This window comes from Mustela nivalis (genome assembly GCF_964662115.1).
Source record: "Mustela nivalis genome assembly, chromosome: 4".
NCBI classification, from domain to species: domain Eukaryota; kingdom Metazoa; phylum Chordata; class Mammalia; order Carnivora; family Mustelidae; genus Mustela; species Mustela nivalis.
Window position 1 is genome coordinate 29,128,286 of NC_139023.1, and position 27,204 is coordinate 29,155,489.

The following is a 27,204-nucleotide window of genomic DNA, read 5'->3' on the forward strand; positions in this document are numbered from 1 at the left end:
AAAGTGCTTAAGTCTATGAAGAAATCAGCAATTATTTATTGTGCATCTAAGAGCAAGTTCCTCTGGCAAATACAAAAAGGTCTCTAGCAAGGAGAAATGATCTATATATTACTATTTAAAATCATTTGATATCCATAATTAATTTGCCATGGCATTATTCATTTTTTCTTAGAAATAATTGGTTTCTGGGGTGCCTGGGTGGCTCAATGGGTTAGGCCACTGCCTTTGGCTCAGGTCATGATCTCAGAGTCCTGGGATCGAGTCCCGCATCGAGATTTCTGCTCAGCAGGGAGCCTGCTTCCTCCTCTCCCTCTGCCTGCCTCTCTGCCTGCTTGTGATCTCCGTCTGTCAAATAAATAAATAAAAATCTTAAAAAAAAAATGAAATAATTGGTTTCTCTTTTCTCTTTCATGTTTCTTTGACTGACCATGAATTACTCATAGCCTGATTATATTTTGCATTTATTTCTTCACAATACATATATTCTCTCTTCTTCTCATGATAGAACAGTTTTGATGCTAAAAATAATAATACTGAAATAATTCTTCATTTAGGATCACTCTTAGCCCACTTGAAACATATGTAGATGGGCCCAGATTGGGTCCTGTATCCCCTCTATTCTCTGATTCTTTTGTTGTTATTGTTACTGACTTCTTGTGCATAATTGTACCTGATGAGGTGTTATTATTCAGAAAATATCCATATGAACTGGAAAATTTTTCATTCTAGACATAAACTTTTCCTGGTCCAGGGAGTCCTTAAGTGAGTTTTGCGTCATAGGAAGTGCTTAATTATGTTCTTCATGATAATTCATTTATTAATTATTATATGGGAACAACTAGATTTATAAATTGTTAATTAAACGTAAAGCTCCCTGTGTTGCATTCTTTTTTCTTAAGCTGCATGTTACTCCTTAGTAAAGATAGTACTGTTTTGGAAACATCCAAAAGTTTTTAGAGTACATGTATAAGCTTTGGTTATTAATTTGTTTGTAATTAACAACATATGATACTGCATGATTTCTGAGGGTAGGGGCCATGTCTTAATCACCGTTGTATCCAGAGTGGTACCTAACAGAGTGTCTTGTAATTTGCACACACTCAGTAAGACCTGTTGAATGAATATATGGCTGTTATTCACAGATACTCACTACTTTCATAACATTAACACATTAAGAGTTAAATATCTCATCCAAAGTTTCAATGATGAGACTGCACATAAGAAGTTAGAAGTTTGGCTGTCATGGAGTAACATAGAGGTAATACAGTATAGTAATTAAGCATGGAGATTATGGAGCTATACTACTGGGCTCTTACTCCTGGCTCTACCAGTAAGACCCTGCGCCAGATTAAGCTTTCTGTGCTTCAGATTTCTCACCAATGAAATGGGCATAATAAAAACCTAATCCTAACTTGTGAAGATTAAGTCAGGATTAAGATTAAGTCAATTAATACATGCAAAATATGTGGAATGAGATCTATTTTGTTATACAGATGAAGACATTACAGGTTTATTTTTTATAATTTCCATTACTATGAGTATTATTTACAAAACACACCTCCCAGGTAAAAGCTGCCAATCACAAAGCTTCATGAAATGCACAATATGTATTTTTTTTTAATTACTGGAATGTTATCTTTGTTTTAGGAAGTAGTTCAAAACTTGAAAAGAAATTTTATCTGTAATTTCATGAAAAGAAGGCAGAAGGGTTTCCTCACAAATTACTCTTTATAACTGTTTGATGTAAGTAGTCTTTAAAATCTCAGAAACCACCAGGATATCCTGAAAGCATGATAAATTTGATTTGCAAGTTAGATAAGGATTTGCAAAATTACTTTATACACAGAGATACTCTGTTTGAAGAAGGTAATATGCAGAGTTCATCCAAGCTAGTGTACATGATATATTTAGTTCTAATGAAATGTGACCTAAATACATTAATGTAACAGAGTAGTTTGGAATTATTTGTTTATAAGGCTGGTTACTCCCACTTTCCAGCTGTTTCTTCTTTCAGAAGCTTGGAGCCGAGAGGACATATTAGAACCATCCATCTAAACTCAACTCCCAGGGCAAAATGGAGCTTGACCAACCCACGGTTTTGACCAAATGGATACTTTTTCTAGTTTTTGTTTTGTTTTTAATGATAATGTGATGAATATATGAGAACAGACTTACACTCCAAGTAAACTTTGAAATTAGTAAAGCATTGTGAGGAAAAGTATAGGATAATATTTAATTCTGCGAAAACAGGAAAATGTATGCTTTAGTTCTTAATTTTTCACAAATTTATATTCTCATTCAAATGGATGACTCAGATAGGAAGGTGCAGTTAAAGTGTATATAAATTTATTATATAGAATACATGCAATATTTAAAAATTTATAAATACATTGAGAGGCTATTCTTGTTGATTCTTGTACTTCTCTTCAAAGTGTATAAAAATCACTATAATTAAATTATGTTAGGGGCTCCTGGGTGGCTCAGTGGGTTAAAGCCTCTGCTTTCGGCTCAGGTCATGATCCCAGGGTCCTGGGATTGAGCCCTGTGTTGGGTTCTCTGCTCAGCAAGGAGCCTGCTTCCTCCTCTCTCTTGGCCTGCTTCTCTGCCTACTTGTGATCTCTGTCAAATAAATAAAAAAAATATTTAAAAAAGAATTATGTTAGTGTGGCTAATTGCATTTTGTAGAGATGCATTATATAAATGCTCCTCTCATTAAAATCCTTATGCCTATTTTTATTACAGATAAATATTGTATATCTGTATGCATGTATGTATGTATATAAAATATATAATGTATATTACACATATATAATGTATATTACACACATACCGCCTATAGAACTTTAGGATTTAAGAGGTCCCCTAAGGCATATAAAGTAATAGTTCCCTGGAACAATAGTAATGAGTCTATATGGCTGGGCCCTAAAAAGGGAAGTTCTCCAAAATATCTGTTCAAAAACACAGTTGTTTTTTTTTTTAAGATTTTATTTATTTATTTGACAGACAGAGATCACAAGTTTGCAGAGAGGCAGGCAGAGAGAGAGAGAGGAGGAAGCAGGCTCCCGCGGAGCAGAGATGCGGGGCTCCATCCCAGAACCCTGGGATCATGACCTGAGCCGAAGGCAGAGGCTTTAACCCACTGAGCCATCCAGGCGCCCCCCAAAATACAGTTTTATAATGAATTTTAAAAACATGCAATATTGCAAAATATCAGGAAAGAAAAGTCAGACAAAACCAAGATCCCCCCAATTCCTTGTCTTTCTTTTATTCTTTTTCCTCATGTGGAATCTTCTTAGAGACTAGGGTGTTAAGGATAAGGAATTTATAAGTGACCCCCCACCTCCCAATCCCATTTGTGTGAGAATAATCCAGACAAATTCAGACAGAAGGTTTTGCACTGCCCTAGCCTGGGCAGAAACAAATTTAGATTTACTGGCAACCAATTAGTTGTCAATTTGTCTACAGGATTGGTTGCCTTAGGACATGCTCCAAAAGGAGTGGGTAGGAAGAGCTTAGTCACGACCTACCCAGGCTGGCTCTCAAATCGCAGGCAGTGCACTGTGCTCCAACACAGAGAGAGAAGAAAGAAATCAGATTGGATCTGTCGGACATTTGTGAAGGCTGGACGATCCTTGAAGATATTTGCCTGGACAAGCAACACAGTGAAATATCAGTATAGATACAGCAACTGAAGTAGGGGTTCACTGCCTGCAATAAGCATTTCTGATTTCCATCTCCTTTAATGTGCTTTGAAGTCAGATCACAGATATCCAACTCCAGTAACACTGCAAAACATTTTGTGGGGAAGAATTAAAAATTATGGTTTATAATGAATTTTTGGAATCTAGTTTTTACTGAAGTCTGTCTCAAGTAAGTTCATACCCAAATCAATAGACGGTTCTAACATATAGTTTTTAAAAAATGGTGAAAATCATCCCACATAGCTTGAATTTTGTGACGTTCCGGGTAAATGGGTCATGTGACAATGAGATCACAAATTTATATTAAGGGTGCTAATGGGAAAGCCTAATTTTTTTTTAGACTAAATCATTCAAGTAGCCATGAATTTTGAGATAAAAGAAACCAAATTAAAATCTATAATTCAGCATGAAAACCCAGAAAAAAGAAACTATACTGGCAAATATGAAAATAATCCATGAGGATATTTACAAAAATTGTGGCATTCGTAAAAGAGAAATTTTGTGGAGCACAGAGTTAAGGTTGGGAAGAAACCATAAGCTGTTCAACTTCCATGATCAAAAATATAATCAATTTAGTAGTAATAGAAATGGCAAAGTGATAGAGATCTTAATGAAGATTGATTCATAGAAATGGAAAATAGGAAACTACAGGAGGAAGTAAAGTGTTCACACCAAGTAGAAGACGTTTAGATTCCCTAGTTGCAAGGTTTTAAATGGCATGCTTTTTATCTTTGTGAATTTCAATTAGACTTTGCAATGGGCAAGTCAGGAAGGGAATATTAATGATGGAGAAGGCTGGGTGGTGTTCCATTCTTCACAAAGCCAGCTAAATAGGAGAGCAAATGTTTGTTTAGGTTGTAGCATATTAAATGCTCATTCAGAAAGTGGTGATTAATAGGTTAAAAAGAACAGCTTGAAATATTTACAATGTAAAGGTTTTACTCTCCTCACATAATCTTCAAAGCAAAGCTAAAATTTACTGTAGATTAGCAGTGTCTGTTGTTATGAAAACTGCACCATCTAGGAAAAACATCTGAATTTTTGGTTCATAACTAACGAAATTGAAGTGTTTGGCACATATTGACTCTGAATGTAATATGAGAAAAACATATCAGCATACTTATCCCCCCCCTCTTTTAAGTGTCTAACATTCATAACAAATGCTTGAAGAGATAAACACCTGCTCTGTCTTGCCTCAGTAGGGTGTGCATAACATTCTGTCTTATGTGCAGTACAAAAAGGAAAATGTCTTTCTCTCTTTTTCTTTCTTTTTTCTGTTCAAGTTGCACGTTTGGATTTTATCGCCTCAGATAAAACAGAAGAGAAATGAGACAGATCAAACACAATACTGAAAGTGTACTATGGGAATGGAATTACAACAGGTTCTTTTACCAGCAAAAGCCTTATAGCGGGAAACCTCAAACCCTGCTAGACTACATCTCCTCTCTGCGCACCCCCCCTTAGCCCCTCCCCCCAAAATTGCAGAGGTAGTAGAAGTACAGGATGTACCTTTTTTTTGCTGGGGTGGGATGGGGTGGAGTGGGTGCGGGGGCTTGGAATGTAAACTTTTTTAGAGCTTTGTTGATTGAGTTTGATCATCACGTAGGGAGGACGCCCGTGAAAAGATGTTGGGAAAAAGAATTGCCCAGAATGAGCCAGAGGTTTCCCAAGGTGCATAATCTGCAAATGGACTTTACTGACCCGCTGGAGGGAGGTCTCCAGCCCTCAGAGCTTTGAGGGGAAATGGGTCCTGATTGCTGAAATGTGAAGGAATGAGTGGTATATCAAGACGGCTCAGGAAATCAAAGAAACTTCCTGCTGTCTGACTCCACGCAACATGCGCTGAACTTGATCCTGCGTGGATGCGCTGATGACTAAGTAGAGGCTGATTAGAGTCCCCTCGCCCTCCAGCGGGAGTGGTACCTCTTTACCTCTGCTCAGCCGCCACGTCGCTCCGGAGCCGGGGGAGGTTGGGGGGCGGGCGGCAGGGCGAGGTCCCTGGGATCTAGGGCGTCACACACACTCTGCGTTCCCGACTCCGCACCAACACCCACTGGCAGCTACCCCCCCGCCCCGGCCCAGGAACCTCGGGTCCTCGGGGGAGCCCCGGCGGGTGGCCGCGGGGAGCAGTCCGGGGCGGCGCGCGGGCTCCGCTCCTCCGGCGGGGCGTGGGCGCGGGGAGCAGTGCTCGGGGCGCGCCGGGGAGCTTGCCGCCGCCGGGGGCTGTGCCGCTGCAGGTGCCCGACGCGGGGCGGGCTGTTACCCCGGATCCGGGCGGGTGTGGGGGTCCCTGCGTTCCGGGGAACCTCGTCAGCCCTCCTCCCGGGCCTGGCTCCTCCTCCTCCAGGCGTGGGGCTCGTGCCCGCCACAGCCTGCGCGCACCGCGCCTCGGCTCGCGTCCCCCCACCCCGCCCGCTCCTGCCAACGCCTCCCCTCCTCCTCTTCCTCCTCCTCCGCCCATCAGCGCCACTACGGACGCCTGTGCCTCCATCTACTCCTCGCACGGCGGCCGCGGCTCTCCGCGCTCCGCTCCGGCTTCCACCAGCCCATCGCTCCCCGCTCGCTCGGCTGCTGCAGTCGCTCGCTCTCACTCGCGCGCTCTCTCGCTCTCCCTCAAGTTTCCTGTCTGCTCAGATCAGGGCACGGGGAGGAAAACACGCGATTCTGCTGGCTGTTTCAGGTAAGGTCGCACACGTCGGTGCTAGCCGGGACCCCTGCCCGTTTGCCTTTGCCTCCGGTGCACGCCTCGTCTCCCCCGCCCCACTCTCCCATGCTCCCATAACCCGGGAGGGTCAGGTCTCCTACTCCTCCCCGGCACGTTTAAAAAAATAATTTCGATCCTCCTCACCAGAAGCTTATCTGCAACTACAGTGAGAGCCCAGACGCACGGTCGCCCGGCCGGCAGGCAGGCAGCGCGTTAGCCTGGCTCTGTTGCAGTCTTCAACTTTGCACACCGAGCTCGCCGCTGCCTGCCGGCCGCGGTTGGATCCGGGAGCCTCGCGCCCCTGCTCCGACTGTGGTCCTCGGCTCCCAACAGCTGGCAAACGCGTCGTTTCGCAGCGGTTGATCCCAACCCGGCTGGCTGCCTCCAAGACGTGGTCTTGGGCAAACTGTGCCCGGGCAGGGAGGGAGGTTCTTTTTTTTTTTTTCTTTTCTATTATTTTAGAGGGAGGGAAGAAGGGAAGACGTGAGGACCGCAGCACCCTGTGATGAAAAGAATAATGGAAAAAGTGGGCTGGCTGCCCCTGGCTTTCCCCGCTGGGCTTGCGGGGGTGGTCTTGGCAGCGGAGGTGGTGGCACCAAGTACCCATCTCTCCTCCCCCTTTTCACTCTCCCCTCTGACCCATTCTCTTCTGTAGCTCTTATGGCAGTTCAGGGTCCCGCGTGTTGTTATTACGTGTGTGTGAGCACAAAACAGTTTGCTGACGATGGGGCTGGGGAAGTTCCTGGCAGAGCAAAGTCTGATTATTTGGTCATCTTGCTGTCAAGAGAGAAAAAAAAAAAAAAAAAGAAAAAGAAAAAGACAAGACAACCCCCCCGCACCCCCTCCACTGTCACCCCCTCTCATCACACCGTACCCTTGCTCCGTTGGAATAATTCTATAGCCTTAACTCCAGTTCTCAGTTTACTTGACATTCTTTGGGGCTATTTGGATGGTGCAACTGAATGTCATTTTAAGTGTATTTTATTTTTCTTGCATGGCTTTACAAAGAGCGGCAATGAAGACGAAATTAAATACCTACAACGTGCAGTTGCTCCTTCTTGTTTTCTTGGTGTGGGACCCAGCCAGGTGAGACATTTATTTATTGTATTCGACTTCTTGAATTCAGGGTAACCGGTGTGTTTCTTGAATGCTATCAGTGTTGGGGTTGCCTTTGAGAAGCTGAAGTATTTTGAAGAGTCAATTCCAATGAAAAAAGGTTGTATCAGGAAATTGAACTATGGAGTGGAAGAGGCTGTAAAAAGTTCACTGCTTCTTGTTTTTAGTGATACAATATGAAAGTGATCAGAAACATTTTCTTAAAAAGAAAAGAAAATCTGCAAAAAAAAAAAAAGAAAAGATCTTTTGAATGGCATATTCTTGCAAGGAATTGAAGTGGTTAAGTTATTTATAATAACACCAAGATTCAGTAAAATAGCCAACAGTTTTTCTTTAAGCCAAACAGAAAAGCACATGCTAAAATGATTTGATTTATTTTTTCTTCCTTTTTTCTTTTCTTCTTTCTTTCTTTCACCTTTTTTTTTTTAATGGTCTTGACTCTTTTGGTCAACATAGAAAACCCAAAGGATGTGTGAGTTTTTAACCTCTAGGTGGAGGTAGTATACAACTTCACAATCACAATAAAACAAAAGCTTGATTTATTAATCAACTTTTCATATTATTGATTTAGAGATCTTTTATTTCTAAAATGGTTACTGCCATAAACAGCACTTATTTTAAACATGTAACTAATTTTGTTTTGCCTATGTTCTACAAACATGAAATTAATTTTTATTGCTTTCAATAACATCATCTTAATTATATTCTTTTCTGATTTTTATCATCACTGGGTATTTTTTATTTACTGTCTAAATTTAGGTTATGATTTTCAAAATATTAGAGGACTTGAAATGTAAAAGTTATAAGAATGTTCATGTAACCATTCCTTTAAAAAATAATGTCTTTTTTATATCTTTATTTCCTTTTTAATTTTTCAATTTCCTGTCCAAGTAATTGTCAAAGTATGAAAATACTTTCTAGAATTAAGAAGAAATCTCTTCATAAGTCTTGTTTTTAATTGGAAAATAGCCCCTCATTTAACATCTTAATATTGAATTTAGAAAAAGAATATGACATGTGATCAAATAACACTTTTCAGTGAAAATCTCTATGTGGAACTTTATGATTAACGTAATTATTGGTTTTAAAATTAGCTTAAGGTAATATAGAAACTTTTGATGCTGGAGTTTTGGTGAACTAATTTGCTTACATAATTTTTAAATGTTTACCTTTATACCAGTGTTCCAATGTTTTCTCAGCCCTCAAGACAATATTTGTTTGAAGTTGGTTACCAATTTTTTTAATGTATCATGACTATTTTTATTTACTAGCTGTGTAGTGGTTAAATGCAAATGGACTCTGTCAGTGATATTTTATACACTACACCTTGAATGCAATTACGTATAATCTTTGATTTGAAAGGAGTGAACACACCATGGCCAGTTAATAATCATTGAAGATCCTCAGTGCTTAACCATGTTTCCCTTTACTAGTTTTCTGTTCTATATTTGACCAGTAATGCTCATGCCAGTATTTTATTCTATTATATAAATGATTCTTTTTTGGGGCCAGTAATTTAAATCTCTGAATCATTCTGGGGGGAAAAAAAATGGCAGTGAAAAGGGACATTCTGTTTTATGCATCCAGTTGCTTCTGCACCAAATTGCTGGATGTCACAAAATCAGGTCTCTGGCTTTCTGATGGAGAAATAATGGAGAAAATCACTGTTTCTAACCCTTTTCTGGCGATATTTTAAGACCATTTGTTCTTTCCGCAAATTTGTCACACACACACACAAAAGTAGCGAGGCACTTTAATTTTTAGGCAATCCCTGTCGCTCTCCTCAGAGACCAGTCAGGAGGGGTACTCCTCCAAGGCTCTCTGCAGCCCCGTGTGTGTGTTCCTGTTCCTTTCAGAGCCCACCTCCTCCGCCTGGCTACAGCGGAGCCTGGAATACAGCCAGTGGAGTTTCCCTGATGTCTATATTGCACTTGGCCATTGGGTGGAGGTATACCCAAAGTAAGAAAATAATCTTGGTTTAAAAGAGAAAAATGACATAAAGAAAAAAAAAAGCATTTATGAGGAAGATAGAGAAATTTTCTGCCCCTAAGGAGGCGATTTATTTTCTAATTATTATTCAGATCACTGAAGTATTATTTTAGGAGTCATTTTGGTTATTGTACCTTTCTTAATGCAGAATAATAGTACTAATAGTGTCTGCATGTAGTCATCTACAGTTGTATTCTATACTGAATGCTAAGTGATAGAAACCTGAAATAATTTTCACATCAGAAAGTTTGATGTCCATTTTCAACAGCATGTTTATCTCCTCCACAGATACGCTGGTATTTATAGAAGTGATAAAAGGAGAAAAGGGATCGCCCTAATAACTTAGAGAGACTTAAAATTCAAACCAAGCAAGAAAAGCATGTTGACACTTGTACAACACACATATGTATATGTGAATGTGTGTGTGTATGTATATATATATCAGTTTGTAAAATTATCTGTTTAGGTTGGTGCTGGCTAACATCCAAGAAGATGAGGCTAAAAATAACATTACCATCTTTACAAGAATTCTAGACAGACTTCTGGATGGTTACGATAATCGGCTTAGACCAGGACTGGGAGGTAAAAGTAGTTTTACTTTTTTTAAACTCTCACAAAATAATGCTTTTAAATGTCAGGGGTGAAGTTCAATTTCTAATACATTTTATATATGAATGCATGTATTAAAAATCATAAATAGTAGTAAGTTATATGAAGTAAATATTATCTGGGAATCCTTTTACGCACATACAAGGTATTTAACATATTTTTTAAGAAAGCCTAAAGTCATATAGAGTCCAGACTTCCTGCATGAAAAGTTCTTAAATTAGTTTATTTCTAATAACTAAGTGTTTCAAAGTTAAAGTACATTAAAATGAAACATTACTGGGAAGCTGTGCTTGTATAGTATCTTCATATTTTACAGATGCCTATTTTCACAGCAGTATACGTAGGAAGAATTAAGGCACATTAAAAACACATCTGGCTTGTATTTCAGCAAATACACAGTTTAGGATTTTATGATGATATTTCTTTACACATACATATGATATTTCTTTTTTTTTTTTTTTTTTTTAAAGATTTTATTTATTTATTTGACAGAGAGAAATCACAAGTAGGCAGAGAGGCAGGCAGAGAGAGAGGAGGAAGCAGGCTCCCTGCTGAGCAGAGAGCCCGATGCGGGACTCGATCCCAGGACCCTGAGATCATGACCTGAGCCGAAGGCAGCGGCTTAACCACTGAGCCACCCAGGCACCCATACATATGATATTTCTAAAATGTAGCACTGGTTTGGCATTCCTGAAAATTTCAAAGACATTTTAGCTATATATTAGCTGTACGCCTATATTTATTGAACTGTGACATAATTTGATTTCAAATTTAAATACTGATTTTCAACTCAGAAAAGAAAATCTTTCTTTATCTATGAAGAATTAGCCTTGGCTAAAATGTTAATTTTTTTAATGTGTTAAATTTTAATTATCCTCTAATTATCCTTAGCTAGGTAAGGAGATTAGGTGAAGGCAAAGTAGATGTATAATTCCTAAAGGATTCTGAATCAAAATATTATTACTCATCAATTATAACAGGAGCTATATATCTCCATACACACATTTATCACATGTATGTTATACTTATTTGGATGTTTAGTTTAACCATTTATTAAAAATTAAGAAAAAATAGTCGAACAATTGATACTAATCAAAGATTTATATAGTTAAGTTATTACTGGCAACTTTGTATTATGAAATTGCTGATAAAGATGTGCATTGACTAAATGCCTAGATGTTTATGTAAATACTTTCTTTGAAAAATGTAGGTGGTGGTTAATGCTATGTATATTTGCCATTGTATGGTTTGGAGAGTCCAGGAGTCAGAAAAAGTCAGAAAAGACCCATCTTGCTAAATAATATGCCGTTTAATGCTGTTAGTTTTTACTAGAGTCCCTGAGAGTTCTCTCTCACTTTAAAAGAAGTACAGGGAGCAGTAATACTCAGAAATATGGCCCATTGTATCATTCAGAGCAAAGTCAATTGTTTAACACACACTTAATTTTCTGAAAAGAAAAACTAAAAGAAAAATAATATTTCTTTAGTAGTTAATATTTCTAAAGAGCATGAATAGAAGGAATCACTCTCAATGTTAGCGTATGACAATGAGCTATTGCCACACTTACATGGTAGAAGTATGTCCAGCGTATGTCCAGCATATGTCCACACACAAAGCTGTGTCTTGGCCAGATAATTTGTTTCCTTTCATTTAAAGCTGTCATAATTCATGATGGTGGTTTAAGAGGTAGATTGCCATAAGGCAGATATTTTTCCTAAATCATAGATTTTATTTCTTAAAATAAATAATACACTGTCAAAAATCTTAATATTTGAGGTAGACCTTGGGTTCTGTATCTGTGAATTTTTAGAGGAAATATCTACACTGTGGGTGTGAAGCCGGGATGGGTAGAATCTGCCTGTTTCAGGACGTGGGTCTTGCTAGTTAGCGCTCATATTTCTTTTGTGGTATCTCCTACATTCCTTTTTACTTCCATTGTCACTACTCAAATATGGACCCTGTCACTCTATTATTTGGGTTAAATGGCTCTTTTTGTTTCGTGTCTTCCTTCCCTATTCCTTTTCTGATATTGTACACGTGTTAATATTTCCCAATCAGATTGGTTTTCTTTTATTATTTTTTTTAAAAAGATTTTATTTATTTATTTGACAGACAGAGATCACAAGTAGGCAAAGAGACAGGCAGAGAAAAGAGGAGAAAGCAGGCTCCCCGCAGAGCAGAGAGCCCGATGCAGGGCTCGATCCCGGGACCCTGGGATCATGACCTGAGCCTAATAAGGCAGAGGCTTTAACCCACTGAGCCACCCAGACGACCTTGTTTTCTTTTATTCTTACAATGCTTTCCACATACTGCTCTCTCTTCTTGATCATGTACCTTCCATGGCTCTTTGCCTTCGGTAGGTGGCAGGAATAAATCTATCTGGAGGCAGAGAAATCTAGGTGGAATTTCACTTCCATCCACACACAAAGCTGTGTCTTGGCCACATAATTTCTGTTTCCTTTCATATAAAGCGGTCATCATATATCTACCTTTCTGCGTTATAGGGTTGTTGAGAGGATTATAGAAACAAAAAGTGTGTATGAAACTGGTGCCACGTAGTAGCGATCCAGCAAAAATCGAGTTCCTCCCTCTTCCCTTAGAGTCCTAATTTGCCAGTCGAGGTTTTCTCCGTTTCTATTTTGTCTCTCATTCATCCTGCACTTCAATCGCATTTGTTCACTTTCTCTTGATAATCTATTCCTATCTGCTCCCTCGGCCTTGGATCCAATTATTTCCTCTCATTGGAAGTATTTTTCTCATCCTCTCTGATGATAGAAACCTTTCTTTTTCTATAAAGACCACCTCAACCCTGGTCCTCTAGTAAAGATCTTTCTTAACTGAATTGAAGCACCCAGATTCAATTTTCTCTCTGTTGAATTTCTCTAGCGGTTGTTGGCTCTGTATCTCATTTGGAACTTGTTATGTGCTAGCTTGGAATATTTATTATCTTTTTGTGTGTCTCTTGTTACCTTAACAAGATTGTAAGCTCGTTGAGGCAAGATATTGTATCATAAATCTTCTGTGCTCTCAGCAGCTATGTATTGATTTGCATATTGGGGCTATCAAATAAATGTTGATTGGTTGCTTAACTTTTCTAGGACCAGTTAATCATCTGAAAAATGGTGCTATTCATATTTAGCTGACCTTTTAGTTAGAATTGTTAGGTGATGTGTCAGGCATCATGCGTAGCGTGTCTTAGTGAAGACCTACCTAACTTTAGATTGCGGAGATTGAGGTAAAATCCCAGTTCTGGTACTGAGCAGTCATAGGACCTTTAAATACTCAGCCTCTCTGCGTCCACAGCTGTCACCTATAAAGTGTGATGACTCATATCATTCTTAAAATATTCGATGAATATGAAATACTATAGTAAATACAAAGAATTTAGAACAGCGACTGGCATATACTAGCGAGCTAATAAATAACAGTACCTAGAAGACTTTCAAAAACTTTCTAAATGTACTGTTGTAAATTTAAATAATTATGATTACTTCTGCATCCCCAAATCTTAGCCTACGTGTTCATATGTCATTTCAAATAGCCCAAGGAAATTACTTGCCTCATTATGTCCCAGAAATTAAAAAGAAGGAAAAAATGCATTTGATTCCATTTTAATATATCAAGCTGAACATCTCTGTTGATGAAAAATCTGGATAATTAATCTCAATTATTATTTTCTTTCCTTTATAACTTTAATGTAAATGAGTATGTAGGAAAGAGCAATCAGTTTTGGACTCCGAGTTAGAAAAATCGTTCTTTTCACCTGGCTCTACCACTACTAGATTTTATCCGTAGCCAAGTTACTTAGGCATTCTGACCCTTGGTATTTTCTTTGGGAAAATGGCAATAATCATATTTTATCTTGAAAAGAGGATGGCAAATTGAGATTCATATATATGAGAAGGATTATACAATACACCGAGTGATAAAATTTTAAGATATTTTATGATTAATAATAGTGTCTCTTTAAAATTTAAGTTAACATCATGCCACTCAACTGCTCAAAATTCTGCAGTCATTCCTGCTTCGTTCAGAATAAAAATCATGCTCCTCGTGGTGGTCTCCAAGGCCCTGCACGGTCTGTCTCCTTATTCTTTGACCTCACCTCACATAACCCACCTTCTTGCTAACACTGCTGCAGTCACATTGGCTTCCTTTCTTTTCTTTGAACGCACAAGGATACTCCTTAGGGCTTTCTCCCGGGCTGTTCCCTCTTCCCTGGGTGTCATTTGACCTCACACTCTCAGTGAGGCCTACCTTGACCAACCAGGTAAATACTGTAATCTATCTGCCTCTTAATAATTCTGATCCCACTTATACAGCTTCATTTATTTTCTTTTTCTTCTTAGTACTTAGTATCCTTTATTATCTAAGATAATTTATTTCTTTATCACTATTATGTCGAATGCTTACTTGTGTCTCTTTTTTGCTAGAAAGTAGGCTCATTGAAGTCAGGGATTGGTGTCTATTTTGTTGCTTGATTGATCGATGCATCGTTTATCCCAAGCATCTAGAACAGTACCTTGCAATAGTAGGCTCCCAGATCTTTCTGGATTGAATTATAATTTTATTCCTTTATTTTATTTTATTTCATTTCATTTTATTTTATTTATTTTTACTGTACTATCATGAAAAGAGTTGACTATAGAACTTAACCCGATCCTTTGATCAGTGGAGCAGTTATCATTTAATTAAAACACCGGCCTTCCACTGTTAGCATCAGCGTATTTTAGGCTGACATCTTGGTGAATTAGAGCTATTATTACACCAGTTACTCAAATCCTGACTTAATGTCAGCTGTGATTCTGCCTTGAACTGTGTGATTTGGGGTGATTCATTGATCCTATCTGTGACTTAATTTACTCATCTGTGAAGTGGCAGGAGAGGATCTACTTACTCTATATTTCACAAGGATATGATGAGGTTGAAGTAAATCAAAATTCTTGAGAAAGCATAATGGGACATGCAATTGATAAGTGTTAGTGTTGTCAGAAATATGCAGAAAATTCTTCTAGAAGAACATCTTAGGAGGTACTGCCCTCTGAAAACATGCCAGGAAAATACTGGTAGGTCTTGTGCATTTGGTAGGCTTCCTTCTTTGTGAGCCTGGAAACCTGAGATGGGCTTGTCCTGATATGTTAACTACCAAGACCATGCATTTAGATTAGCTAGAACTAATAACTGAATTAATTTTTCCTCTTGTCTTCATTTTAGTCATTAGAGCTAACAACTTAGAGACCACACATGGGCTTTTATATTCCTTAGGAGGCTTTCAAATTATTAACTGAATAAAGAGAGCAGCATTTGTTGTTTGGACCAATTTTATGGGGTCATTGGAAAAATGAATGTGTAGACAGGCCTCGTACATTTATGACAGCTAACATCCACAATGCTCAACAGTGACAACTATTAGAAATGACAAGGCTTGGTATCTAAATTATAGATTCAATCTGGAAAATCTAGATTGAGTACCATGCTTAACTACATTTGGAAAAGCTGTTTTGAGGAGATTGTCCAGATAGATTTTTTTTTTCCTTCCGTGCTCTTGTTTTATACTCTGAAACCTTGAAGAAACGTTATGCTTAAAACCATGGAAAATACGATGTCAGATCATAGGCTTATAAAGTCTGAGGGTCAGTTTCCAACTTCGCTCCTCGATGTTTCCCTTCAGTCTGCAGAGAGATGGATGACAACACGTTTCTATGAATTGTACGACTCTCAAATTCATAAAAATAAAACATAGGCTATTCAGTGGGATAAATTAATATAGAAAAATCTGATCTCTTCCACAACCTAAGGGGAATTCTGACCTCAAAATAACATCATATTACTTTATAAAGTAATGCTTGAGATCAGGGCCTTTAGATACCGTCCCCTCTGGGTTTGAACGCTGCTGCCACCATATGATAACTACAAAACGTCCATCATGCTACTCAATCTCTCCTTGCTCTGGTTTCTTTATTTGTAAAATGGGAGTAAAAATATTATTATTGGTTTGCTGGGGATTTAATTTTTTGGGGACATCTAAATCCTTTGGAGAGTGTATGGCAAGCAGATTAAGGACTCCATACATGTAAGTGTCAATGCTATAGCTATTAAAAGCAGTAGCCATAAAATGCAGTAGAAAGTACCACCCAGTATTTCACTTCATGTAGAAAAGCTTTGACTTCTTAAACAATGATAAATTTGTAGTACACATAACGCAGTTTTATTTTATTATTTTTTTAATTTACCTATTTATTTGAAATAGAGGGAAAGAGAAAGAAGGAGCATGGAGGAGGGGCAGAGGGAGAGAAAGAAATTTAAGTAGAGTCCATGCTGAGTGGGGAGCCTGACTCGGGGCTCCATCTCAGGACCCTTGAGATTATGGCCTGAGCTGAGACCAAGAGGATGCTTCACTGACAGTACCACCCAGGGGCCCCCGCATACCCCGTTTCAAAGAAAGGAGAGGTTGTATATTCCTTGGGCAGTCAGTATCATTTTGTGGACACCCCTTTTTATATGTATAGAATCTCTGGAAACAAAGCCGGTCACAAAAGAAGTATGACCTATGTGTCGCTCTTTGTAATTATTACCATGACATGTAATAATGTGGCATCGTCAGTTCGTGGGAGTACATTTGCCTGTAGGAGAAAAGATATAGTTACAGAATTAAACCTTACTATGTGACATTAATAGTGATTTTAGCGACAGAAAACCGAAAGTGTGTCCATCAACCTTCCCTGGGATTGGGCTAGGTACGGGAAGGGCAAAAATTGCGTCTTGCAGCCGCGGGGTATGGGTCCAATGCTTGATAGAGTGTCTTTGGAGGTGACAGGTGAGGGAGGCATTGGGACTGAAAGAAAACAGGAAGAATAGTGTGAAATCTGTACATAGAATTGACGGGGGGCATGGAAAAAGTGTGTGGCAAGATGAGCAGGAAAAGAGAGATTGAATATTAAGAAGTTCTGGTCTCAGATAGAGGCAGAGTCAACTCCAGGTCTATGGCCTCCCCTTCTCTGGAAAGCTGTGAGGTCTGGCATTCTGCTTCTCTTTCTCTTCTCTTCTGCTGTGGTTTGGGCTGATGTTCCCAGAGAAGCCTGAGGCAGCTGAGAATATCCCCTGTTCCTTCCTGACTCAGCCTTCTGGGGTTCCCTACAGTGTCTGATGTAGGATAACCTTTAGAATAAGCTGTAGTTGGCAAACGAAGATTTCAGAGCCTTTTTCTGCTCTCGGCCACCATGTTCTCCACCCATTTGAGTTTGCCTAAAGATCACAGGGAAAGCTGCATCTGATTATTTCACGACTGAGAAAATCAAGTAAGTTGGGGAGATTTCACACAGGTGCGCAAAAGTGCTTTTGATAAAAGTGTCAAGGTTCATTATCATTTGTCACTTCCTGTCTATTTAAAATTACTTTGTGGGAGGCACAAAAGGTAAAAGGCAGAAAGGGGAGGCTGGAGTCTCTGGGTCTGACCTCCAAAAATCAGTTCCTTTAGTTTTGTCTGGGACTTGTTGTATTACTCTCTCTCTTCCATTGAAATAATATGGACTTCATCCCAGTGCGTGCTAGCTTAAGCTAGAAGTGGTAATGTTAGGTACAGTTTTCTGGATTCTTTTTAATATTTTGAGGCAAGACTAAAGAATGCCCTAGCATTTCTGCACATCCTCTCTAATGCTGTGTTGCTTGTTCACTGCCCATCAGAGAACGGCATTAAGACAGGCTCTTTAGCTTGAGGTAGTTTTGCAGAATTCTTTCTCGGTTTGCTATTGGAACTAGGTACATAGCTTGTGATTTATTTTATGGGAAAGACAGACTGGATACATGGCAGCAAGGGTATACATTAGAGTAGATGGTGACACTTTCTTCCCAAACAGCATCTCTCCAGCAGAATTCGAGATGACATCCCTGAAAGGAATGACCAAGAGACTACTACTCATGTTTTCATAAACCAATGCTAATGCTTTGCTTTCACCTTAAAATATACTTGGTTAGCTTTTTATTTTTTTCTTTCTCAATCATTGCTTCTAGAAGAGCATTGCCCTCAGTCATATTCTGCGGGATTATTATTTTTGCTTTTTCAGGCACAAGCATGCCTCACTCACTGTGTTTTCTCACTAGCATTTAAGCTCAGGTGCAATCGGCGTTTCTCTTTTTACCTCCTTAACACAGTGGATAAATTGGACCATAGGCATGACAGATCCATTTGTTTCAGTGTTATTTTTTGATTGCTACAGCTCAATCATATTGTAGAAATCTATATTAGTAGTGGAGATGGCCAAGTGAACAGCTTGGCCAGGCAGCAATTCATTACTTTTCAATGTGTTAACAGGGAAAGAGTCAAATTAAATTATTCTCGTATTCTGTTTCTTAACTCATGTCTATTGAAGGCTTATGATGTGCCAGACATTCTGCAGGATATAAAGATATACAGGATGCGATATTGGTCTCTGATGGTTGAAGTCCCTTGGAGGACAGATAAGATAGATACACTATAATTCTCAAAATAACTTGAAATAATGCAACATGTGTTCCATTATAAGAACATGCTCTTGAAGTTTAGAGAAGTAAGAATTCATTTTCCTTGTACCACATAACTGGAGTTGGCCAAGTTCTGTATCTATAATCATGGTTCATGTATTCAACTATTTCTTATTAAGGGCCAACTATTTGCTGAGTCTTATTTTAAATTCTGAAAATATTTTGATGACTAAGACCGGGATTTTGCAGAAATTCATATCACACCATACTTTAGTTCTTTCTGGCTTTCAAGTGTCCTAGACATTGTTTGTTTTTTTCCCCCCTCCTTAATTAAAAATACTGTATAACCACCCTGTGTTTTCTTTATTGAACATTATTGATTGTTTTTTCTCATAGTGGGAAGAGTGATTTTGGATATATTTACTGTCAGGCTGAGAATTTTATCTGTAGAGGAATATAACATCCAGAGAGCATGTCTTTTTGGGTGCATAGCAGAAGGTTGTTGTGTTAAAGGTATTTATGTTAAGAGTAGCATTCTCAGAGGTAGGAAGGTAAGTGTTAATTCCAGTTGAAATTTCTAGACATTTCTCAGTTCTCTTTTTAAAGAAAATTATTTTTTCCTTATTTTAATTTCTTTTGAGCTGGAGATGAGTTAAATAATAATAAGACATTCCTTGTGAAATAAAATAAATAAATTACATGATAGGTAATGTAATGAGTATTAAATTTATTTATTTTGAATTTTTAATAGTCTTAGCACCATACAGAACACTGAAAACTTGTTTGTAACTTGAAATACCTCATCCCTTGGGGTACAGATCTTATCATTTAAAAGTAATGTATAAGAATTAAATTAATGTTTAAATCTAAACATACTTTATATAGAAGTTCATTATATTAGGGATATCACTTATGATGAGATGTAAATACCTCAAATTCTCCATAGTTTTTTGCATTTTAAGAAACTTTGATTAAATAGTAGTTTTGATATCTTTGTATGTTTTTATTATACTTTTTCAAAAGATTCAAAAGCTGTTTATAGAAATATGAGTCCATCTCCGTCTTAGTTTGACATAAGCTATGATGTCAATTTTTATTTTATGTTTCTTAGGTGTCTTCTTATTTGTTTCAATATTATTATTTCAATGCTTAAAACATGTTAAAATGAAAGGATTTACATAAAATTTTTTAAAAAAGTATACTGTCATAAAAGCATCATTTTAGAAAGTGTCTTTATTAGCCATTTGGGATGCTAGGTTTTTTTTGTTTGCTTGTTTGTTTGTTTTCCCTGTTTGTTTGTTTTTTTCCTGGGAATGAATGCCAAATGTAGCACAAAGATTGTTCCAGAAGCATGTATGGTGACATTCTTTCTCCTTAAACGTATCTCAATATTCTTGGAGGATGTGTTTAGTTAGGGGATTGTTAATTTGATTTAAAACACAATAAAAGAAAACGTATGGCTCTTCTTCTGATATAGTACCCACAGGAAAAATGTATGTCAAAAAGAAGATACTGCTATTTCAGCTATTTTCTGGAGATGGTTAGTAAATTGTAACAGATTTCAGGGATATTTCAGGATATGATATAATGAGGAGTACAATTGGATTTTGTGTCTGAATAGAAGAGTAGAGTTATGTCACAGGATTAAAGAAAGTTGAAGAGAGGATAAGAATTATAAATGTTTTTTCATAGCATTCCCAAACCTGTATTTAGACTATGTTTCATGGGGATACCTAGAGTATTTCAATAAGTGTTACGGAGACATTTGGCTTTTATTAAAAAGGTAAAAGGATTGGGTGCTTTTAGAATGGTATGTGTTACAAGCTTTCCAGGACAGAAAAGATCTCCGGACCTGAGATGGAGGAGTAATTTGGAGAGAAAAAGGAATGCCATGGGGAGCTTTTAGAAAAGGATTTAGAAATAAAAAATAAAAAAGGGAGAGGTCCACTTTACCTCTAATTACTCATAGGAAGATTTTAGCTTTAGAAGCAGAAGATGCTGAGCTACTATTTAGATATTTGGGTTGGAGAGTCCAAATGTATTCAATTATATGAACTCTTCAGAAGCCTTTACAATAAAAATTAAGCAAATCAGCTATAGTCAGAAAATTGGGGTAAATGGAACAAATTCATTTTTGTTACCACGATTACATAAACACTCCAGTTTCTCAAGAAAGAAAACAGTGGACTAAAATGCCAGCCTGGTTTACATGGAAGATTAAAGTTTGGATACCAAGAGAGAGAGGAAGGCTTAATTAAAAGAAAATGGAATCGCAAGGCTGGTGTTCAGGTCGGGTAGAGGGGAATATGGTAGGGTAGATTTAATTAGTTATCTAGGGCATGTAAGAGGATAATCACTGAAGCAAAAAAAAAAAAAAAAGATGTGAGGCTGATGACTGTGCTTTGTAGAATGGCATAAGAATCATCCAACAGATCCAGGAGGAAGAGAAACTATAGACCCTTAAGAAAGGAAGTGAGGTGGCTTGAGGTGATGAAAATGTCATAAAGGAACGGGAGTGAATGTAGAGACATTTTAAAGGAAGTCATCATTGGAGCATTCCTGGGAGAACAGTAAGTCCCTTGATAACTAAAAATTAAAGCTAAGTATCCTTTCATCGCCTTGAGTAGCTTCTGCCTTAATAATGATAACAGAATTGCAGGATCAAAGATAACTAACAAGAAACTATATATAGAACCACATGATTAGTAGTGCTTATATTAAAGCGTGTCGGCATTTAAAATAGATTAAATGTAAAAAAAAATGACTCATTATTCTTAAAACATACAAAATCGAGTCATAGTGTCTGAATTCTTAAAGGACCAGGAAGATAAAGTAGTGAGAGTATTTCTGTAGCAGAATTCTTTTTGACTTCCCTTCTTTCAAGGTTCCTAGATAATCTGAAGTGCTCTTGAAGGTGTTTTTGGCTACCACCAAACTGATAGTATGACTCATAACGTCAGTGGGCAGGGTGGGTCGTTTAGGATTTACATTATTATCTGTGAAATAGAGGGCTGATGAAAGTCCCATGGGACCCAGCTGCTGACTTAGAGATACATACATTTTTTTTTCAAGATTTTTATTTATTTATTTGACAGACAGAGATCACAAGTAGGCAGAGAGGCAGGCAGAGAGAGAGAGAGAGAGAGAGGAGGAAGCAGGCTCCCTGCTGAGCAGAGAGCCTGATTCGGGGCTCGATCCCAGGGTCCTGGGATCATGACCTGAGCCGAAGGCAGAGGCTTTAACCCACTGAGCCACCCAGGCGCGCCCCAGAGATACATACATTTAGATGGAGTTCTGCTTGTTACACTGCTGCTGTCTTTGTCACTCTCCTTTGCTGCCACGCCCGATCTAGACTTTGTCATTTTTGGTGGCAGCTTCTAATATAGGCATCTTACTCTCAGACATCTGATTGCCACCAGATGCAGAGAGCAGCTGCAGTTCCTGCTTGGAACAGCTGGGAGGTTAAGCCAAACCTATCAGCAGATAAGGAAAGTGGGCAGGTGCATGTTTAAGTGAGTGGATATGAAAGTTAGTGGGGTGGAAAGCAGATGTCTCTTCAGATCCTTTCCTTTTAGGGAACTGTGTTGTCATCTGTCATTTCTATAATTTTATCCACTTGGTCTGAGAGGGTGGTCTCACACTTTACCCACTTCTGTTTGAAGACATTAGAAGAAGATACAGTAATGCCAAATGGCTTTTTATAGTGCAATTTTGGTGCCATTTAGAAATACAGGAGGGAGCAAGCATTGGAATAAAACAATAAAACACAGGCAAAATAATATTTATCATAGCCTATGTCTGTTAGGGGTGTGTTTGTCAGAAACTAACAGAAAAACCCATTGACAGTGACTTCACTGGGGGTCAGTTTTTCTTGCAAAAAAAATAAATAAATAAAAAGGGAAAAAAAGGTCTGTAGGTAGGTGGCTTCACATGAAGACTAAGCTTTTAAGTGATGGCATCAAAAACTTAAGGAACCCAGACTTTTTGTTTTTCCACTTCCTCTTACTTAGCATTAGCTTCTGTCCTGCTGTCACCTCACAATCCCAACATGGCTGCTGCAGCTCCAGCTATCCTGTCCACGGTAAAGCCTGGAATAAAAGGAAGGGATGGCACTAGCTCTGTTAGTTCCTTTTATTAGAAAAATAAACCTTCCCAGCTCTTGCAGCTGATTTCCACGTTTATCTCTGTAGCAATTTCAAACTAGGAGAACATCTGGGAAAATTGGAGATCTATTAGAAGGAAGATGCCTTTGATATTCTGTAGGCTTCTAGCAATGCCAGTCACATCTACTGATGCTAATAGAAAAATTACTTAATCTCTTTGTGCCTCAATTTCCTGCTCTGTAAAATGGAAAACATTAGTTCCAATGGTTAGTTGATTTATCTGAAGTACTTACAACTTTAATTTGCATATGAATAGCCTGGTTAGTGATGAGTGTCAAAATGTAGATTTTGGGGGCACCTGGGTGGCTCAGTGGGTTAAAACCTCTGCTTTCAGCTCAGGTCATGGTCCCAGGGTCCTGGGATCAAGCCCCGCATCGGGCTCGGGCTCTCTGCTCAGTGGGGAGCCTGCTTCCCTTCCTCTCTCTGCCTGCCTCTCTGCCTATGTGTGATCTATCTGTCAAATAAATAAATAAAATCTTAAAAAAAAATGTAGATTTTGATGCAGTCTGAGAGTCTGGAGCTCCAGTTGCTGCCTTTGTAATAAGCCCCCAGGTGATATCAATGTTGCTGGTCCTTGGACTACACTTTTGAATAGCCGAGAGGTAAACTTAGCTAAGGCTACCATACTATACAAGCTTTAGGGGCCTCTGTAAAATATATAATGCAATGGAGAGGTTCTTTGCTCAGTAAATGCTGCTGCTGTTGTTGTTATTATTATTATTACTGCTACTACTACTACTACTACTATCACTATCACTATTAGTCATGGTTTACTCTGACAGTCAAAGTTAGTGGGGTGGAAAGCAGATGTCAATTAGGAATTCATAATTTCTATTTTTTTTTTTAAGATTTTATTTATTTATTTGGCAGAGAGAGAGACAGCAAGAGAGGGAACCCAAGGAGGGGGAGTTGGAGAGGGACAAGCAGGCTTCCCACTGAGCAGGGAGCCAGGTCCATCAATGGATCCCAGGACCCTGGGATCATGACCTGAGCTGGAAGCAGATGCTTAAGGACTGAACCACCTAGGGACCCCCATAATTTCTCTTTCTAAAGGTTGTGGTAATAAACCTCATTTTATCAGAACATAATCATAGACAAATTTATTCTTTATGATATGCTTTTACAACATTGCTAGTAAATATTAGTTTGACCATTAATTCCTGTGACTATGCTGCATATTATTAAGTATAATTTCTTTAGTTATCAGTACACTATAATTCTGCCATATTCTGTAAATAAGAACATATTCCTGTTTAATTGAGAGCAACTGATCTCTGACTATTCTATGTTGGTATTTGAACTCGGCTTGATTAAAATGTGTTGGGTATTACAACATTCTTACTAGCACTTACTAGTACTTACTAGTACTTACTTACTAGTACTTACTAGTACTCTGCCACTAGTTGTAGCAAAAATAATATTGACGTGAAGGTTGTAAACTAAGGTAGTATAAATAATTGATTATAAAAAAACAAATTTAGGGGCGCCTGGGTGGCTCAGTGAGTTAAAGCCTCCGTCTTCGGCTCAGGTCATGATCTCAGGGTCCTGGGATGGAGCCCCGCACTGGGCTCTCTGCTCAGCAGGGAGCCTGCTTCCCTTTCTCTCTCTCTCTGCCTGCCTCTCTGCCTATTTGTGATCTCTGCCTGTCAAATAAATAAATAAATAAATAAATAAAATCTTTAAAAAAACAACAACAACAAATTTAATCCTTAAATATAGTATTGTGATAAATAAAATTTTGTCATGTGTGTAATCTTCAGGAGAGAAAAATAATAGAGCTCTCTTCTTGTCAGATTTTCTATTTAAGATGCTTCAAAATTTTCTTTTTGGACAGATGAAAAATGTGATTTTCTTTAAAATGTATTATACATAGTTTGTATTTGAGTGCCTGCCAGAGACCAGATTATAATCCTGGAGGAACCTAAATTCTTAAATAACTGATTCTATTTTAATTTTAAAAGGCACTAAGAGGGAAAAGGCTTTTTCTATGATCAGGGAGGCTGTGATGGTAAGGCAGTGTATAAAAGCATGAAAACCACCATTTATATATGAAAAACCCCTTTATTTTTATAAAAACTCTATGACCTTGAGCAAGCCAGTTAACATCTCTGTGCCTCAGTTTCTAAAACACGAAGAGGAGGAGACTGTAGCTAAGACCCGCGATGTCCCTTCCATCTAAAATTTCTCTCATCTTTTGTGGTATGTTTCAAAGCAAATAGAGTAGAAAATAAGGTTCTTGGAACAGAAATCTAAAACCAATTTTTTCTTCATTGTGGAGAAATAGGCAGAGCGTGGGTCTGAATACGAGCAAGCAGAATAAGGCGACTAACCCTCTGAAGTCTGGCCTGCCAAGGAACGTACAAAGGCTGTTTGGTCTTCCAACTACCAGCAATTAGGAGTTTGTACAAAACTGGGTAGTTCCATTGCATGAAAATTTCAATTTAAAGCTTCTCTTAAAGCTGCGTCAGCTTTGATTAGGAAGTGATTGTTACAGTGAGATGGTGATAAATGTACAAAACTGTATGGACCAATATCACTGTTTATGTTCCTAAGCATTGCTCTCCACTCTCTGTATAGGTGATATGAACGGCAGCATCTCTTCAAAGCCTACCCTCTGTGACTTCTCCGCCCTGCTTGATATTATAGATCTACCCCCTCTTGAAACACTCCTGTTCGCGGGTCTTGGTCTTTCCCCCGCTTCTTTATCTATCTCATTCTTTGGTTTCTCTTCATCTTCTCTTTTCTTACATGTGCCCCCCCCCCCGCCCAGGTTTTGTACTTGCTTTCTTTCTTTCTTTTTTTTTTTTTTTTAAGATTTTATTTATCTATTTGACAGAGAGAGAGAGATCACAAGTAGACAGAGAGGCAGGCAGAGAGAGAAAGGAGGAAGCAGGCTCCCCGCTGAGCAGAGAGCCCGATGTGGGGCTCGATCCCAGGACCCTGAGACCATGACCTGAGCTGAAGGCAGAGGCTTAACCCACTGAGCCACCCAGGCGCCCCCTGTACTTTCAACAATTACGACTTACCGCTTATCCCTTAATGATTTTCTCAGAACAATCTCATTCAGTTCCTTATCCTCAAATATGGACCCATATGTAGATTATCTCTGGTCCTGAAGCTGTCCTCTGACGTGGATTTGCTTGTCCTTGTCCACATGAACTCCCTTCTCTGACCACCCACAGCTTTCAGGAGCAAGTCCAGGCCACTTAAGGTAGTCTCTGCAGACTCTGGCCTCTTCTCACTTTTCTCTACTCATTTCTTGCTACAAATCATTACCTTTCGCTGAGTGGATTAGATCAACTCTCCTTGTCTCAGTTTTTATTTTTATAGTGCATTTGGCTTTCTTTAGCCTTTACAGAGGCTTTTGCTTCTATTGAGGACATAGGTTATCCTTTCTTCAGTTTCTAGCTCAGATGTTGCTACTTTCTAGGTGCCTTTTAGTGTGTGTGCACGCACACGTATATTTCTTCTTTTTTTTTTTTTTAAAGATTTTTATTTATTTATCAGAGAGAGAGAGGGGGAGAGAGCGAGCACAGGCAGACAGAATGGCAAGCAGAGGGAGAAGCAGGCTCCCCGCCGAGCAAGGAGGCTTATGTGGGACTCTATCCCAGGACGCTGGGATCATGACCTGAGCCGAAGGCAGCTGCTTAACCAACTGAGCCACCCAGGCGTCCCCACACGTACATTTCTGTGGAACACATCATCCATTACACATTTGGCATAACACGAGTGTAGTGTTTTGTAACTCTGTGTTCCATCTGTAAGGATCTAAGATCTCTACAGGCAGAGATCTGAGACTTCTTGTCTCTTGTTCTAGCCCCAGTACCACGTGTAGGATGTAGGTTACTAATTGTCATACCTGTTGAAAAATGATAAATTAATGATGAACTGTATCCTTTCACATATGAATTTCTTAAACTTCCAGAAACTAAATTCATAATTTTATCACCTAAAGTTGCTTTTCATCTTGTGGTTCATAATGGAGTCCATATTTGTCAATCTACAAGGGCTAAAAATTCATTGAAAAAAGTTTTTCAAATTCCCCTTCCCTTTTTTCCAGTCTCCTGACTCTAATTCTGCCATCCTTTAATATATAGATAACAACCAGTTGATTGGTTAAAATAACTTAAGGCATTTAGAAATCAGGACATTTCCAATAAAAAATGTGGATTTCCATCTTCTCCTTTAAAAATTGCTGCTCTGGTGAACCCAGGATGGAACTGATGACTGAAATTGAAATATAAATTGAATTGATGATAACAATTAAAACTGAGTTTTCTAAAGGAGGTATGTCCTTCACATTTAGCTAGAGATCTCATTTAGTTCATATCGCTTGGTCAGGTTACCTACTCGGCCAGTAAATAAAGTGCTGTCCACCACCGCCCCCCACTCACCACCCCCTTCTCCCCAGCAAACCACTTGCATGTGCAAAGCCCTATCCTATTTTCTATATTGCCAGATT

The 27,204-nt window shown here is 38.6% G+C and overlaps 1 protein-coding gene across 4 annotated transcripts in view; it reads left to right on the forward strand.

Annotated features, from left to right (window-relative positions):
- Positions 1 to 5,741: 5,741 nt before the first annotated feature.
- GABRA2 (gamma-aminobutyric acid type A receptor subunit alpha2) overlaps positions 5,742 to 27,204 on the forward strand; it is a gene marked incomplete at its 5' end in the record, with an annotated part of 121,571 nt that continues 100,108 nt past the window's right edge. For 2 of the 4 annotated variants that reach the window (XM_082728497.1, XM_082728495.1), the window contains 2 exons: positions 7,400 to 7,491; positions 9,977 to 10,092. In XM_082728497.1, the coding sequence (XP_082584623.1) occupies positions 7,400 to 7,491; positions 9,977 to 10,092 (208 nt within the window). Of the gene's footprint in view, positions 6,382 to 7,399; positions 7,492 to 9,976; positions 10,093 to 27,204 lie in introns of those variants that run through there. The other 2 variants (XM_082728494.1, XM_082728496.1) reach the window with 2 other exon arrangements.